At 40.2% G+C, this 17,139-nt stretch overlaps 1 protein-coding gene across 2 annotated transcripts in view; it reads left to right on the plus strand.

Moving 5' to 3' along the window:
* The window catches only part of INO80 (INO80 complex ATPase subunit), a 123,580-nt gene that overhangs the window by 70,068 nt on the left and 36,373 nt on the right, over window positions 1–17,139 (plus strand). For both annotated transcript variants that reach the window (XM_070378205.1, XM_070378204.1), the window contains exons 25-26: window positions 9,814–9,954; window positions 15,509–15,734. In XM_070378205.1, the coding sequence (XP_070234306.1) occupies window positions 9,814–9,954; window positions 15,509–15,734 (367 nt within the window). The remainder of the gene's footprint in view (window positions 1–9,813; window positions 9,955–15,508; window positions 15,735–17,139) is intronic.

Here is a 17,139-nt window from a genome sequence, read left to right on the forward strand (position 1 = left end):
ACAAGAAACTGTGTTTTTAGTGTGTGTTATGGGTTGTCATTTTTTTTTTTTTTACTTATCATAGATATCCATATCCATTTGACCCAACTTCTTTTGTTGAAAAGCCCATCCTTGTTGCACTACAGCTTCACTTTTGTCAAACAGGTGGCTGTATATGTGTAGGTCTATTTCTTATCATGTTCTGTTCTATTAGTCCATTAGTCTGTCCTTGACCAGTACCAATTATCTTAATAATTCTTGCTCCATGATAAGACTTGAAACTGGTAGCACAGGTTCTCTGTCTTTGGTTTTCTTCAGTATTGCCTTTACTGTTCTTGGCCCTTTGCATTTTCATGTAAATTTAGAATCCTCTCATCTGTCTTAGTTTAAACTCTTTCCAGCAATACTACTAGCCTCATGTGTCTTGATTGTGCCCCCCTGTTATTAAAACATTTTTATCTAGTACCTGTGTATTATTTCATTTAAAATGATATACAAATAACATATTAATATTATTTACATTGTGAAGCTTGCTGTAATTTCTCTGGAGACCATTGACCTAGACAGCAAAAGATGCCTAATTGAGTAAGAAATGTTAATAGAGGAGAGAACTGTTTACAGGAGAAAGTACTCCTTTTTTTGTTTCCCATGCACTCTTCACCCTTTCTCTCCTGATGTTTTCACTTGCTTGATCCCAAGGGCCAATGAGATTGAGCATTCAAATGGATCCATTATTTGTATGTGTATCAGAAGAGCTTGTTGATTGAAAGAATCTCCAGGGGTGGAATGTGATCTTGGCTTAAGGTTGGGTTTTTCTAATGCTCCTTCAGAGTAGTCTTCCCCAATGGCAGTCTACTCCTACAAAGAGAAAGTACTGTAATTAATGTGGTTTTTGAACCTGTCATGCATCAGTGCCTGTTGTGGGCGAGGTGTGTTAACAATCATAGTCTCTATTTTCTAGTTTGAAAAATCATTCATGCATATAGTAAAAAGACATGCACAAAATTAAAAGGAATTTAGAAATAAAAAAATGAGTCAAGATCAGCGTTGAAGACATAATTACACTGCCAAAATAATAGTAGATGACTAGTGGTAAAGTTCAGGATGGAAGATCACTTTAGGTTAAAATGGACAAAAAAATACTCTTTTATAGAAATGGTATTGTTTAAAATTGGATCTTGAGTGGTAGGGACCTGGATAGGAGGAGGAATATTCCAAGTTAAAGATTTGAGCCCAAATAAAGAGCAGTGGTGAGAAAAAAGGCTGGATAAGTAAGTCACCTTTCTTCCAAGGGAATCTTTGAATGCCAGTCTATTGGGATGTAGATGTTAAACCAGGAGTTTCAACCTTTTTGGCTCACCTTCTCCAGTAGATGCTACAGTTGTAATCCTGGGGGGATAAAGTTTTGGTGGCTACTATCAAGCTTTGGGAAGGAATAATCTGGTAGTTGGTTTTAGGAAGGCTGTTAAATCACGTGTCATTACAGCTCATCAGTGGAGATCTCTGCCACTGGTATTTGATGACTGATCTTAAGATTATGACAACAGGAAAGATTGGACATGGGGATCTGTGATGAGGAGAGTATTAAACTAAAGTTCCAGGTGAACACTTAAGAGTGAGATTAGGAGCTCCTTGATATTATGAGTGCAGGTAGAATAGAGAAGGCCCAGGTGCAGGGATTTACAAGGAGAGAGATTCTGGTTAGGAAGTGGGTAATGAAGTATGACAATTAAAAAGAATAGGAACACCTTGCAGGAGAGTCTGTTAGATTAAAGCTGAGGTTTGTAAGAGAAAGGAGACTCAGATTTGAAGATGAAAAAGGAAGAAGGCAGTTCAAAGGGAAATCAAACATATAAGAAAGATTGATAAAGGATGCGAAAGTGATTAACTGTCCTTTTTACATGGTAGAGAACCAGTGTTCAGGTAGGCACTCTTTAATTAATAGAAAGCTACTTCTCAAATACAAAGAATATTTTACAAGATCCTGAAAGACTGAAACCAAGCTGAACATTTAACAAAAAATGCTATTAAATAATTCTGCCATTTTTGGTGGACTTCCCTGTTGGTCCAGTGGTTATGACTCTGTCTTCCAATGGAGGGGGTGAATCCCTGGTTGCAGAACTACAATCCACATGCCAAGTGGCATAGCCAAAGGAAAAAAATAGCTCAGTTCTGTCTTTTTTTTTTTGGCTGTGCCAGGTCATAGTTGCAGCACTCAGGATCTTCTGTCTTTGTTGCAGGTGTGGGATCCTCAGGTGCAACATGTGAACTCTTTGCTGTGGCATGTGGGATCTAGCGGAGAAGGCAATGGCACCCCACTCCAGTACTCTTGCCTGGAAAATCCCATGGACGGAGGAGCCTAGTAGGCTCCAGTCCATGGGGTCGCTAAGAGTTGGGCAGGACTGAGCGACTTCACTTTCACTTTTCACTTTCGTGCATTGGAGAAGGAAATGGCAACCCACTCCAGTATTCTTGCCTGGAGAATCCCAGGGACAGGGGAGCCTGGTGGGCTGCCATCTATGGTGTCGCACAGAGTTGGACATGACTGAAGCGACTTAGCAGCAGCAGCAGCAGCAGCAGTGGGATCTAGTTCCCTGACCAGAGATTGAACTCAGGCCCCCTGCATTGGGAGCTCAGAGTCTTAGCCACTGGACCACAAGGATGTTTTTTTTTTCCCTTTGAAATTTTGTATGTTTTCTTATCTGAGGGAATGTCCTCCAACTTAAAATTAGAAGTATAATCTTCCTCTCTATTTAAAATAACATTTTCTGAAGAGTTCTAACTTCCCTTGGATGTTGGGAAATATGGGTGGCATTGGTAACTTGTTTGGTCATGCATTGAGTTTATTGCACATTGGTTATTTTTGCCATGCATTTGAGCTGAGATCTAGAGGCATTTCTTGGGAGTAAGAAATATACCAGCAGCTGCTGCTGCTGCTGCTAAGTCATTTCAGTCGTGTCCGACTCTGTGCGACCCCATAGATGGCAGCCCACCAGGCTCCCTCATCCTGGGATTCTCCAGGCAAGAATACTGGAATGGGTTGCCATTTCCTTCTCCAATGCATGAAAGTGAAAAGTGAAGGTGAAGTCATTCAGTCGTGTCCGACTCTTAGCGAACCCATGGACTGCAGCCTACCAGGCTCCTCCATCCTTGGGGTTTTCCAGGCAAGAGTACTGGAGTAGGGTGCCATTGCCTTCTCCATATACCAGAAGAAGGAAGCTAATTTTTAGACATCTCAAAGACTAATTGCAAAAAGAGTGTCAATTGTGGATATTACCCTGTAGTATTAATACTTATCTATACCTATAAAACAAATTACCCAAAACTGTAGCAGCAAAAAATAGTGAACATTTTTAATATCTCATAGTTTCTGTTGGTCATAAACTTGAGAGCAGCTTAGGTAGGTGGTTCTGACTCAGAAAATCCTATGAAGTTGCAGTCAGGATATCAGCTAGGGTTGCAGTTACCTAAAAGATTGACTGGAGCCATAGTGCCAGCTCACTTATATGCCTGGTATTTTGGTGCCTGCTTTGGCTGGAGGACTCAGTTCCTTAAAATGTGGACTTCTCCATGGGGCTGCTTCATTGTCCTCATGACATGGCCTCTGGCTTCCCCCAGAGTGAGTGATTCAGGAGAGAGAGTATGGAGGAGCCTCAGTGCCTTTTATATTAGTTACTTCATTACCAAGTTTGTTTTGGTATTCTCTGTTGTGAGATTTTGGCTTAGGCAATATATGAGTTCTGACTGATACCATGAAAGTTCTTAAATTGGAAGGGATGCTGGCATCATAACTCCCTGCTCTCCATGTTACCTCTCTGTTCACAGTTTTGTTAGCCACAGCAAATGTCAGCTGGGGAAACCATTAATATAGTATAATATATTGCCATTTATCTTCAGCCCAAAATTCATTGCTCATAAGCCCTAACTCTTTGTGAACAATTTTATCTTGCGTTTTCATTTGATTTGCCTACTTAGTTCTGATTATGTAACTTTGATTATTTGGAAACATAATGCTGTAGAGATGCTATTTCTCCAGCTCCTTTGTTTTGCTTTTGCTTTCTTTTGTGATACCATGAAGTTGAGTGGCCTTGTTTTATATGTATAGTAAATGCAAATTTGTTTCAATGTTTTGATGGGAAAACATGAATCCTGATTCCATGTTCAAAATCAGTCTTAAAAGTAAAGTTGGGGATTATTCTCAAGCAAACCTGAGAAAAGAGACAAAGGGAAATGCTAAAATTGAAAGTGAGTACCAGGATACTGTATCTTGTACTATTCAAATAATAACTTTTTTATAATTTTTATTTTCGTCTGTGCTGGGTCTTCATTGCTGTGCAGACTTTTCTTTAGTTGCAGAGAGTGGGGACTGACTGCTCTCTAGTTGAGGTGCATAGACTTCTTATTGCAGTGGCTTATCTTGTTGCAGGGCGCGGGCTCTAGGATGTCTGGACTTCAGTAGTTGTGGCTTCTAGGTTCTAGAGCACAGGCTCAGAAATTGTGGTGCACAGGCTTAGTAGCACCATGGCATGTGGGATCCTCCCAGATCAGGGGTCAAACCCTGTCTCCTGTATTAGCAGGCAGACTCTCCACCACTGAGCCACCAAGGAAGCCCTCAGATAATAACTCTGAATAAAATTCCTTTGGAGCTATCAGATTAACTTTTAGTTAATTTTTTCCATATTCACTTTTATCCTCTTGTTGCAGAAAACCCTTTATTTTGTTCTCTTCTGTGCCTTCGTATATTTTATGTTATAAATAGTGGCAGGTATTGTTCCAGCAGCCTGTCTCCTAAATACAGCTTCCTATCATCAGATCAAGGTGAACGCTTTCTTCTTATTCCTCTGAGGAGGAAGTTAATGAATGTTGACTTACCTACACGTTGTCATCTTTTTCTTGATAGTCTATCTTTAAATCACATATTACCTAAGTTATATTCAGCAGTCTAATCCAATCCTCCCGTCTTTCTTGCCACTCGTGGATGTGAATGAATTTTAACAGTGGGAAGCTCTTTTTTTTCCCACTGAGTATACCTGTAAAACTCTTCTTACCCAGCAGTGAATGTTAAATTTGAATCCTGTGTTACAGAGTTCAAAGAAGTACCATTCTCATAATACTGGCTTTGGGGGGGTATACAAAAACATCAAGAAACTAAAAACTAGGCTAAGAACACAGATGAGATGACACTTTAGGAGTATTTTGAACAAAGTTAGGGCCTTTTAAAATCTCTTGCTTGACGTAAGTGCTTTTCTGATCATCCTTTTCTTACGATGCTTGTGATACAGAAGCCACTAACCCTCATTGTTCTTTACCCTGCTTTACTGGTGATGAGTTCAAGAAGGAATAGTATTTAGCTCAAAACTTTTGTGAATTCATTCTCACATACCTCCCTCCCCAGTGTGGGCTCTCACTGGACCTCCTTTCTTGTACAGTTTTGCAGGGGTTAGAGGGCAAGTCTCATACACATGAATCTTTTTTTTTTTCTTTTTAATCTTATTTTGCTTTGAAGACTAAAGACAAAAACCAGAATCTGTAGGAAATATACCATTGAGCCATCTTTCGGGGAGGCGGAACAGATTTTGTACTATATCCAGTTAAATAATATGTTAAAAATGGTAATTGGCAGAAAGGGTACAGCATCCATTTCATTTCCTGTCCCAGTCTCTGAGAAACTGTTGTCATGGTAATGGTCTGCTTAGGTATTATATGAGTTAACTGGCTCACTACAACTCTAGTGAGCCAGCTAATTCATAGAAATTGAGGGCATTTCAGATTTTGCAGTTTAAAATATACAGAAGAATCTAAACATAAAGAGTTGTTTTGGAAAAAGTGATGTGTGGTTTTTTTTAAGTTTTAAACACTGTACTCTATTAAATGCTTAGAGAGCTTTGAATGGCTATTGATGAAGAATCTCCCAAACAGGAAGTTTCCAAAAACTCCTCCGCTAGATGTTAATTTGCAACTGCAGTATCTATATCATCATTTCCTGAAATCATGAGAGCTGCCAGCACCCTTGTGGAAAGCTCTGGAAAACCATTGTTTTCAGAGTTTTTCTGTATTTCCATCTGTGAAAATAGAATCCTTGTAATCTTAGCAATTGGTCTATAAGCACTGTGCCCTTTCATTTTAAGTGAGACAGTTTCTCTATATCTGAGTTTGATGTGTTCTTTAAGAGCAAAAGCGGAAAATTAATTTCTAAGTAATGACCTAACTTTAGCGTAAGTACTCTTTTTAATTCTGAATAGGACATGGAAAACAAAATATGGCCCCTTGTTAAATGGGCACATCTTTATCTGAGGGGAAAATACAGATAACAGTGTGTTCTCTGCTACACTGTGGCACGAAGTATGTCTCTGTGGGGCCTATCATACTGCTTTATGATTTTCACTTGAGACTTGCATGGTGCCAGAAGACTCTAACGAAGCCTACCTTCACTTGTGTGCATATTATGGTGCTGGCAGCAGGACACACAATTGCCAGTGCCTACGGAGTAATGAGATAGTGATAGTCCAGGACATGAGGCAGGGACAACAGAAGAGCAAAACCTGTGACCACTTTATTACCAAGTCACATCTCTCATTGTGTGGCGTTCTTTTTTTCTAATCTGTTTTAGGCCAAAATAGACTAAAAAAGTAATAAACCTTTTTTTCTGTACCACCCACCCACCCATATCCCACACAGTAGTGTCTAAGGTGTCCTTTATGTTCTTCTGTGTTAAGCACTAAATTTTTCTGTATCTAGCAATACCTAGCCCTTCATGTCATTGTGTGAAGGAAATGAGGCACTATGGTACCAAGGACCACCTGTACTGGGGAAGATCTAATAAAACCAATATTAAGAGAAAATAATCTAGAAAAGTATAGATGAGTGAAATGTACTAGGAGTAGTCAGGGTTTCTTAAAAGCTAAGGCTTGTGTATGTTGAGCATTTTAAACTAGTGAATTATTTTTTAAATCTGGGATCAGCTGTAGATCACCTTGATTTAGTGACTCCAAATGAGAATCCCATCTTAACCTAGCTGAGATAAGTCAAATGAACACATCCTAATTTAGAAATGACGACCCCAGAAATAAAATTATCATTAGAAAAAAATTATCATTTTTTTCTAGAAAGGTATCTCAAGCAAAATAATGTGTTTAAAAGACTCCCTATAGTGACTGTTGTATCCCTTTCTTATTAATAGGTACAGTGCTGAAGAGAAAATAATTGAAGGAAATAGTCATTCTTTTCATCTCTTACCTGTTGGATTTTGCCATTTAAGAATACTGAAAATGAGGTTGACTTTAAGAGATTCTTAACTGAGATACTGTTTAGATACTGGTCTTTAAAAGTTAGTAAAGAATTCAAAAGTCTTTAGGCCCGCCACTGCTGCCATCTCAGCCACCTGGCTGGTGGTGGACACTGCAGCTAGCAGCCTTGAAATACTACAGATGAGCAGCAGTTGCTAGGCTTGTGTCATCTTCACCCCCGGAGGAGCAAGAACTGTTACTAATAGTCAGAAGTGAACTTCCAAAAAAACACAAGAAAATTGGCTATATATACGTGTGTGTATATATTCTTTTTTTTTTTTTTTTAACCTTCAACTATGTGTCAGCAATAAGGTTTTTTTATAATTGATCCTAGCTTGTCAGTATTCAATATTGAAAGAACAGGGTGACACCTCATCTATTTATCTTCATAATGATCCTCAGGCATTCAGATGATAATGAAGATAAATACGTAGAAAGGTGGATAAATCTCAGTGCAGATGCTAGCGAACATAAAGAGAATACAAATATTATTGAAAAATGATATCAGAAGATTAACCTTATTTCCTGGTTAATGATTGGACCTCAACATCTGGAGAAAATTACCAAACCTGTCAAAGCTACATGAGTCCAACATCATAATAAAGGGTTGTAAAGATTTCCGAACTGTGTGATTAGAAGTCACTAAAGGCATCCCTGGAAGAAGCACATGCTGGAATCAAGATTGCCGGGAGAAATATCAATAACCTCAGATATGCAGATGACATCACCCTTATGGCGGAAAGTGAAGAGGTACTAAAAAGCCTCTTGATAAAGGTGAAAGAGGAGAGTGAAAAAGTTGGCTTAAAACTCAACATTCAGAAAATGAAGATCATGGCATCTGGTCCCATCACTTCATGGGAAATAGATGGAGAAACAGTGGAAACAGTGTCAGACTTTATTTTTGGGGCTCCAAAATCACTGCAGATGGTGACTGCAGCCATGAAATTAAAAGACGCTTACTCCTTGGAAGAAAGTTATGACCAACCTAGATAGCACATTGAAAAGCAGAGGTATTACTTTGCCAACAAAGGTCCATCTAGTCAAGGCTATGGTTTTTCCATGGTGGTCATGTATGGATGTGAGAGTTGGACTGTGAAGAAAGCTGAGCACCAAAGAATTGATGCTTTTGAACTGTGGTGTTGGAGAAGACTCTTGAGAGTCCCTTGGACTGCAAGGAGATCCAACCAGTCCATTCTGAAGGAGATCAGCCCTGGGATTTCTTTGGAAGGAATGATGCTAAAGCTGAAACTCCAGTACTTTGGCCACCTCATGTGAAGAGTTGACTCATTGGAAAAGACTCTGATGCTGGGAGGCATTGGAGGCAGGAGGAGAAGGGGACAACAGAGGATGAGATGGCTGGATGGCATCACTGACTCGATGGACGTGAGTTTGAGTGAACTCCGGGAGTTGGTGATGGACAGGGAGGCCTGGTGTGCTGAGATTCATGGGGTCGCAAAGAGTTGGACACGACTGAGCAACTGAACTGAACTGAAAGGCATCCCAGCAGTTAAAGCCTTTCAGTTTGTTCATGACTGTTATTTAGAAGATGCTGATTGCTTCTTTAAAGTAGATTATGATGCACCTGTCTTACTAGACACTTGAGGTGGAGTCTTTCAAACTGTGATCCTGAAGAATCCATGTACTTTAGGAGAAGATACGTACAAAGAGGCTTTGAGGAGATTTGGTTGGAATTACAAACTGTTATTCTCCTGCAGTTGGAATTACAACTGTTATTCTCCTGCAGTGGGTCCTGGTTACTGTTCTTCTTGCAGTTTTTTGTATTATCTTCATTCATATGGTTATTTGTTGTGGTTATTTGTATACTGATTTGCCTTGAGAAACCAATAAGACAGATAAATGAAATAATCAAGAACGAAGATCCAAAGATAAAGTGTCTAACACTGAACTGAAGAAGGAACTGCATCTACAATATATAATACTCTAATCCCACTGACTGCTTCTTTGTATGTGAACGTTCCATACTTAAAAAAATCTTTCATATGAATGACTGCAAACTGAAGCTTTAACATGAGCTTTAAGTCTCTTAAAATGAATTCATACAGTAATGTAAGTAAAGGATTTAATTTTTTAAATGGTAGTTAGAGAAACTAAAGAGACTGTTCCTTGTTCCTGACCACTTGTATTGATGTCTCCAAATAAATAGAACATCTAACCTTGCTAGAACTATACTGCATTGTTAGTACACTCATGTAATACTAAACTCATCTGCCTAAATGAATTTAGGAGGAAATATTGTTGGTCATCGTCTTTAACTCAAAATATGGGTTTGTATCGACAGTTTAACAATGAACCAATTTTTCCTTGAGATACACAAAATGTTGTTTTGTCTAATGAAAATTTTGCTGTAACTATTGATAATAAACAGTATTCACTTCCAGAAAAAGGTAGAATTAGAGATGACATTTACTTAAAGTACACTGATAAAAGCACATTTTGAAATTAGCATGAACCTTGACTGTGACCTTTTTTCGGTGTTGCTTACATTAAGCAATTGTCAGTAGCACTAATTTGCATCTTTGTTTTGTAGTCTCTGGTTTTCAGCAGCCACTGTAAAGCAGTGAGTGGCTACTCAGACCAGGTCATCCATCAGCGGAGATCAGCTACCTCCTCGCTTCGTTGCTGCCTGCTCACTGAGCTGCCATCTTTTTTGTGTGTGGCCAGTCCACGAGTAAGTGCCGCAGTAAGGAAGCAATAAAATAGGTGGTGTTTAAAGAAATAAACAAGTTTTCAAGGGGTCCATGTCTTGACAAGAATGCTCAGTATTTAGAATGAGGATCTGTGGTCCTAGCTTTCCTAAGACAGTATCCCTCACTTTGAATTGTGTTGGTTTGAGAACCACTGTATGGCAGCTAGAAGTGGCTTCTTTCTCTGATGTTGTATCTGTGTAGTTCCTCTTAGTTAGTCCGGGGTTCTAAACTACCATGGGAGCAGGCCGTCTGTCAGGTGGATTACCACCCAGTAGCAGGGACAGGGACAGTGGAATATTTGAAAAGGAGAGGGAGCCATTTGTCACCTGTGTTGAAGTTTTTGAAGGTTTTTCAGAGGCTGGGGCCAGATTGGGAGGGAGATTTGATCTGGCCTTATCACCTTGGTATAGACTCCATATAACAAAGGGAAACCTAACACTCCAGCATCAAGAAACTTCTTAGCTTTCTTCAGCAGCCCTGCCTGGACTGTCCTTCACAAGTATGTTCCCTCTGAAAAATGACTATTGTGCCATATCTTCCATTCAGTAGTTGTAGTCTTACTTGTAGATTGGGAGTAATTTCTATTGTGGCTTCAACTTTAAACAGCTGTTAGATCCTTCCTAATACCCTGTTTGTCAAAACAGGGCCCTCTGGTGATAGCTGACAGTGTCGCTGCAAAGGCTTTCCCGGAACACTGCAGCTGTTTACTTTGCTTACATCTTCCACTCTTTCATGTCTTTCTAATCAGAGCCAGGCAGAAGCTCTCTTAAAACCACAAAGAAGTACATGAAGGGAGAGGGGCAAAGTAAAGATGTGGCCAGGCTGCTGTTAGAGCGAAAACTAGCTTCTGTCTTTCCAGCTTGTTTCCATTTGCTTTAAGGGGCAGCTTTCAGTTAGCCCAGGACACACTTAAGAGGTTGACTTTTCTTACCCTTCTGTGTTTTTAATCTTGTTTTCACCACTTATCCTAGCAAGACTACTGTTTTCACAGTTCCATTCAAAGAAGGTGAAGACTTTAAATCTTCTTTGTGATGTTTTTCTACCACTGTTTATATAAGCTTACATCCTTACTTCATTAAGTTATCAAAGGTCAGAATCTGGCATGAGGTCCAAAGAAAGATGACAGGTGGAAATGAGATGATAGTACTGAGGCCCGTTGATTCCTGCCTGCCTGAATTTCTTTGCTGATCCTGTTCTACACAAACGTGATTCTCTTCCCGTGATCAACTTTGTTTGATTTATACTGATTATCCAGAAAGTATTTGGGTTTTGTATGTACCCACTTCTTCCAAAGCATTCTTGGTATTTGAAGCTTAAATTGATGTAGGGAAAAGCACTTTTTCTAGGCAACATTTAAAGCCAAGTGCTTACATAGAAAGCAGCCTTCAGGCTTCATAGTTGTGTAGTTGTTTCCTTTTTTCCTTCTAATCTGTAATGTATACAAAGAGACCTATAAGAGGAAGTCTGGATTTTTGAGAGAGGGTTGTCAGGACATTTTTACTTCTCATATTCCCCATGTTTTATGGAGCCAATAAAGAGTGAACTGCCCTGGACTGTAATTGCATTTATGGACATAAAATTTTTCATTTATACCACTTGGAACTCTGTAGCCAACCACTCTGAAGAATAACCCCACTTTCCTGACATATTTACACATAAAAATTCCCACTATTCTACTTAAGTATTATTTCTGAGGAGGCTGAAGTCTGAACTATCATGTCTGGTACTGATATTTCCCTAAAAAGCCCCTAAAAAGCAGTAGTAACTTGAAGAAGACTATAATCGTGTAAAGGTATGGGGGCAAGCAGGAAGCAAGAGAAAGCTTTTCTCATCTGGCTGAAGGGTTCCTCTCCAGCACCCTTGCCTTTTCTGCCCTTCTCCCCATACTTGTTTGTAGAGTTTCTTCGGTAGCTTGTGCTAAATCTGAAATGGGAGTAATCACACCATAATTACAAGGACGGGAAGAAAAGTTTTTAACATGTCTGAATGTTTTATACATGTCTTCAGATCAGGCCTGGGGTGTGAGTAAGGCAATATTTCCTGAGAGATTTTAATTATATTGATTTCTAACCTATCTGTGATGGAGAGAAACTGATTTCCTTTGAAGCCTCAACCCTGGCCTTGAGTTAAGACAAATTAATTTCCATGGCACATGCTATGAAAACTTTAGGGTCAGTTCAGGATGAACTGTGTCACTAAGGAAGGAATTATCATTAGCTGAGGAAATCGTTCTGCAAGGTTAATAAACTAAGACCCTGGGAATTCATCATACCAAAAAACTAAAGTGCTTGGAGCGGTCACGCTTCTTAGAGCTAGAGCAGGAATCTACATGTCCTCAGGAAGGACGCGCTGAATGCTTGAGGAGGCAGCCCCTAAAGATACTTGAGTTTAGAAAGTTAATGAAGCAACACCAGGGGTCAGCTCATGTGAGACGAAAGGGAGTGTGCATTTCCATTTGTGGGGAGGCAGGAATGGTATGTCATACTTCATCTCCCCTGCTTCTGAGCAGTTGGGAAGGCTGCTTGGGGTGGGCAGAATGGGTGGAGGTGGGCTGTTTAGGATACAGCTGACTTGGAAGGCATAATTTAAGTAGAAATGGACATGTTTGCCTCATTTTGGACCTCGTGGGTTTACTGCTTATGTACTTAAAGCATGATATTCTGTGATTCTGTATATATCTTGATTCAGGGCTCCTGCCAAGTAAGCTTAACGAAACATTAAAAAATATTTCACTACGAGCTGTGCCCTCGGAATCTCCTAGTTTTTAATCCTGAATTTGGAAGGCTATCAGCAAAATGAAATTGGAAAACAGGAGAACGTTTGTAACTTTAAAAAGTTGTTTTGTTTTTAAACTGTAAAAGAGTGACTAGAAATGAGTCCAGACAGGAAAAACATTCTTTCCTGTGTCAACTGTTTTCGCCTTGTTCCTTTATGATTTTCTAGCTTTTGACTTTTCACCTCAAGAACATGGGCCCAAAGTTTTTATATAATTCCAATGTAAGTTCTGCTTTTCTTAAAAAAAAAAAAATAGCAAGGGAGAAGGGGGAGGAAGGAAAGGATTTGGAGTTTGGAATTAGCAGATGTAAATTATTTTATACATAGGATGGATAAACAGCAAGGGCCAACTGTATAGCACAGGATCTGTATTCAATATCCTGTGATAAACCATAATGGAAAAGAATATATATATATATGTATAACTGAGTCACTTTGCTATATAGCAGAAATTAATACAACATTATAAATCAACTATACTTCAGTAAAATTTAAAGAAAATTAAAGTGGTCATCTTTGAGTGTAAAATTTTTAATCATCTGCTTTGTGTTTTCAGTCTTTATTTGCCTATGTTCAGCTTTCAGTGGGAAAAAATGAATAACTTGAAAGCAAGAGAACAAACTCTTTTGCAGTGGGTAAATGTGATATGAGATTACCAAAACCTGTTCTAACACTGTCTATGTAAATTTATTTATGCCTGCGCCTTTCTAGGTTTGGGGGTTTCCCTGGTAGCTCAGCTGGTAAAGAATCTGCCTGCAATATGGGAGATCTGGGTTCTATCCCTGGTTTGGGAAGATCCCTGGAGAAGGGAATGGTTACCCCCAACTCCAGTATTCTGGCCTGGAGAATTCCATGAACTGAATAGTCCATGAGATTGCAAAGAGTTGGACATAACCGAGCGACTTTCACTTCACACTTCTAGGTTTTGGAGTGCGGGGTCTCAGCCGGCTACCCAGTGTAGTTTTGCATCTGGACCATAGATGGCACTGCTTCCTAGCAAACTCAGTTTAGCTTCATCTGCATGCCCGAGTAGTGTACTCTTTGGTAAATTGGTAAATGATGTTCTTTCTCCAGTTTTGGTATCCTCTGGTTAAATCCTCATGGCTCAGATGGTAAAGAATCTGCCTGCAATGTAAGAGACTGGGGTTCAATCCCTGGGTTAGGAAGATCCCCTGGAGAAGGGCATGGCAGCCCACTCTAGTATTCTTGCCTGGAGAATCCCATGGACAGAGGAACCTGGCGGGCTACGTTCCATAGGGTTGCAAAAAGTCGGACACAACTGAACGACTAACACTAGTACTACTAGTTTCCAGCAGAAACCAGTGGCCCCATAGTTAGCTATCTGTATGTTTATTTGTTCCAAGGCAGTATTTCTCAAGGTTTGGCTTTGTTGTTGTTCAGTTGCTAAGTCGTGACTCTGCGACCCCATAAACTGCACCATGCCAGGCTTCCCTGTCCTTCACCATCTTCTGGAGTTTGCTCAGACACATGTCCCTTGAGTCGGTGAATGCCATCCAACCATTTTGTCTTCCGTTGCCCCCTTCTCCTCCTGCCATGAACAGTATGAGGTGCTTGGGTGCGTGTCAAAAACCTAGAACTAGTGACTCCTCCCTTAGACCTGTATCAAAATCTGCACATTAGATAAGCTCCCAAGAAGGTTCTTTTGACAACCATTGCCCTAAATATTGATGAGCATAAAAATAGAGAAGTTAGTAGCAAGGTAGATTTTCGTAAATGTTTAACTTCTAAAAAATAATAGAAACAATAATACTTTATAACTAGGTACAGTACTTTATGTTCTGATCTCTCCGATCTCTCTGCCCTTGTTCCTTCTAGCCACATTCTTCCTATCTCTTGGTCTAGCTCCATGACTCTTCTGAGCAATTTTCTGCTAATAATGAGACTTTAGCCTTTTTATCAACCTGGGCTTACACATAATCAAAACCTCCAAATTTTAACAAAAGGAACCTCAGACTTCTTATCAGGTGATTCACAGACAATTGAATGCATAGTTGCTTATTAGCGTGGGAATAGACTCAGGGCATTAAAAAATAAGTGAAGTTTTTAAATTGACAGACTTCTGTTGGGGGTTAGCATTTGAATTTAGATCCATCTTGTGGGATAAAAATTTGTGCAAAGCCTCTGCCCTAGCCCAGAAATGAATTCACTACTCTCTGCCAACTGCTTTCTCTGTTCCCTACCACCTAGTGCTCCCCACAGCTTATATCCTGAAAGAAAGACTCTATTATCTTCCATTGGGTTTGTCAGTCAGCAGCCTGGTCAGGGAAGAGGAAAAACAAATGTTGATAAACTTGGGCGATGTGCCACAGAAGCGTTGAAGACAGCTTCCGATGCGCCAGGAGAATACTCTTCAGTTCTTTAATGATGGCTGTCTCACACTCCCTTTGTGGCCTCACCACACTGTGTATGGCTTATAGAACTTTGCCAAAAGCACTGTGGCAGTGAAGGGAGATGGCAGAGTGACTCTTGCTATAGAATTACTCCTGACCTAGTATCCCAGATATCTCCAAACTCCAGCAGTCTCTGGATCCTTAGTTTGTTGTAAGTTCATGTAATGGAGATTGGCCTTTTACCTGGGGAACCTCACTAAGTCAGTTATTAAGTTTGTCAAAGCAGGGAAGTTAAAACCACTACCTAAGAATTATCCACATAAATCTGATTTCAAAGTCAAAGTTCCCAAAGGACTTAGTGCGTGTGGAAAATGTGAAAGAACCATCTTACGTGAATCTTTGCCTGCAGGTCACCGCAGTGCCATTGGATTCTTACTGCAATGACCGAAGTGCAGAATATGAGCGGCGAGTGTTGAAGGAAGGAGGGAGTCTGGCAGCCAAGCAGTGTTTGTTGAATGGGGCCCCTGAACTGGCAGCAGACTGGCTAAATCGACGGTCCCAGTTCTTTCCAGAACCAGCTGGAGGACTGTGGAGCATTAGGCCTCAGAATGGCTGGTCTTTCATCAGAATTCCAGGTGAGTTCTCCTTTCTCTTGGCATATGTTCATTCTTTGGCAAGGGAAGAACCAGGGTGTTAACTTCATGCAGTGGTTTCAAATATTTGGAATTCAAGAGTTCTTAGTGTTTCTATTTCCTCTTTTACCCTTAGTGACTATAGGTAAGAATACTTAAGTAATGTGTGACTTGACTGGAAAGAGAAATCTATTTTAGATTTCTGCCTAAATACTCTATTTTGACAAAAGAAAGGAATACCACTCTTTGGTGGCCAGGAGCCGGGGTTGGGGCGGGGATGGGGCTGCAGTGCAGGGAGTGTAGGAAAATAAATGTGGTAAGAAAGGCTTTAGGTCGAATGAGTACAGTTGTCTTGTGCCCTTGCCAGTGGAATGAATGAGAATGTCGTCACTTGCAGAAAGCCTAGTTTAAGTAGCATAAACAGTGTTCTGCACGAAGCACTAGAGATCTGAATGATAACCAGAAGAAAAACAGTGTTCTGTGCCAAAATGCTAGCGGATTCCCAGACCTCCTAGGGTCAGGGTTGAGGGTTGAAAGGAAACTAGGTTTTCATCTTCGTTTTAGTGAGACTACTTTTAAGGAAACTGAATACAGGATTCATAGGCTTATGTTCTTTGTTACACCTGCTGGCACACTGAAGTAGGAGCTTAAAGCTTCCACGTTTGTTTCAGTTGTCCAGCTTCTCTGCCACTTTGATTGTGTTCATCTTCCAGACATATGAAGGAAGTAAACTAGAGTTAAGTGTTCAAAACAAAGGTTCTGCTGTTTCTAATAGGTAACTGGGTTCTAGGCTTTAAGGCCTGGCTTTTCCATTTAATGTTAACTTTGTCAAGTGTTGAGGGACTTTGGGTCAACCTGTTAGTTGCTTTGGGGGTGCTTTGAACTGGAAGATACCGTTTTGTATATACAAGAGCAGTATTTATATGACTTCATATCTGACTTAAATTAGATGAAAGCAGTGGGTGCAGGTCTGTTGTTGGAAAATAAGGGGAAGCTCAGGTATAAAGCAGACCTGGATGGTAGTAGGAATAGAGGAATAGAATCCAGCGGGTTTGGAAACCACAGAGTCCCAGGCAGAAGATGGGCACAGGTGTTGAAAGAAACAAGATAAGACCTTATTTCTCCTTTCTCCCTTCTTCATTCTGACTCCCAAGTTCCCAGTACACAAGGAGAAGGCTTATTGCTGGCGCTGTGGGAATCTCTTGTGGCTTTTCCTGTTCTTTGAAAGAAAAATGGACCTTGTTTAAATAGCAGGAAGTGTCTGAGTTCTTTTCGCATCGATAAAAAGCACCAGCCTCACTGGCTGTTTACTGTGAGAACCAACCAGCTCCTCACTGACCCCATTGTGCTCAGTAGACTGGCTGGGCAGGGCAGTGGGGGGTGGAGGGGGTCACTGGAACCTGTATTT

The sequence above is a fragment of the Bos mutus genome, chromosome 10 (genome assembly GCF_027580195.1).
Source record: "Bos mutus isolate GX-2022 chromosome 10, NWIPB_WYAK_1.1, whole genome shotgun sequence".
NCBI classification, from domain to species: domain Eukaryota; kingdom Metazoa; phylum Chordata; class Mammalia; order Artiodactyla; family Bovidae; genus Bos; species Bos mutus.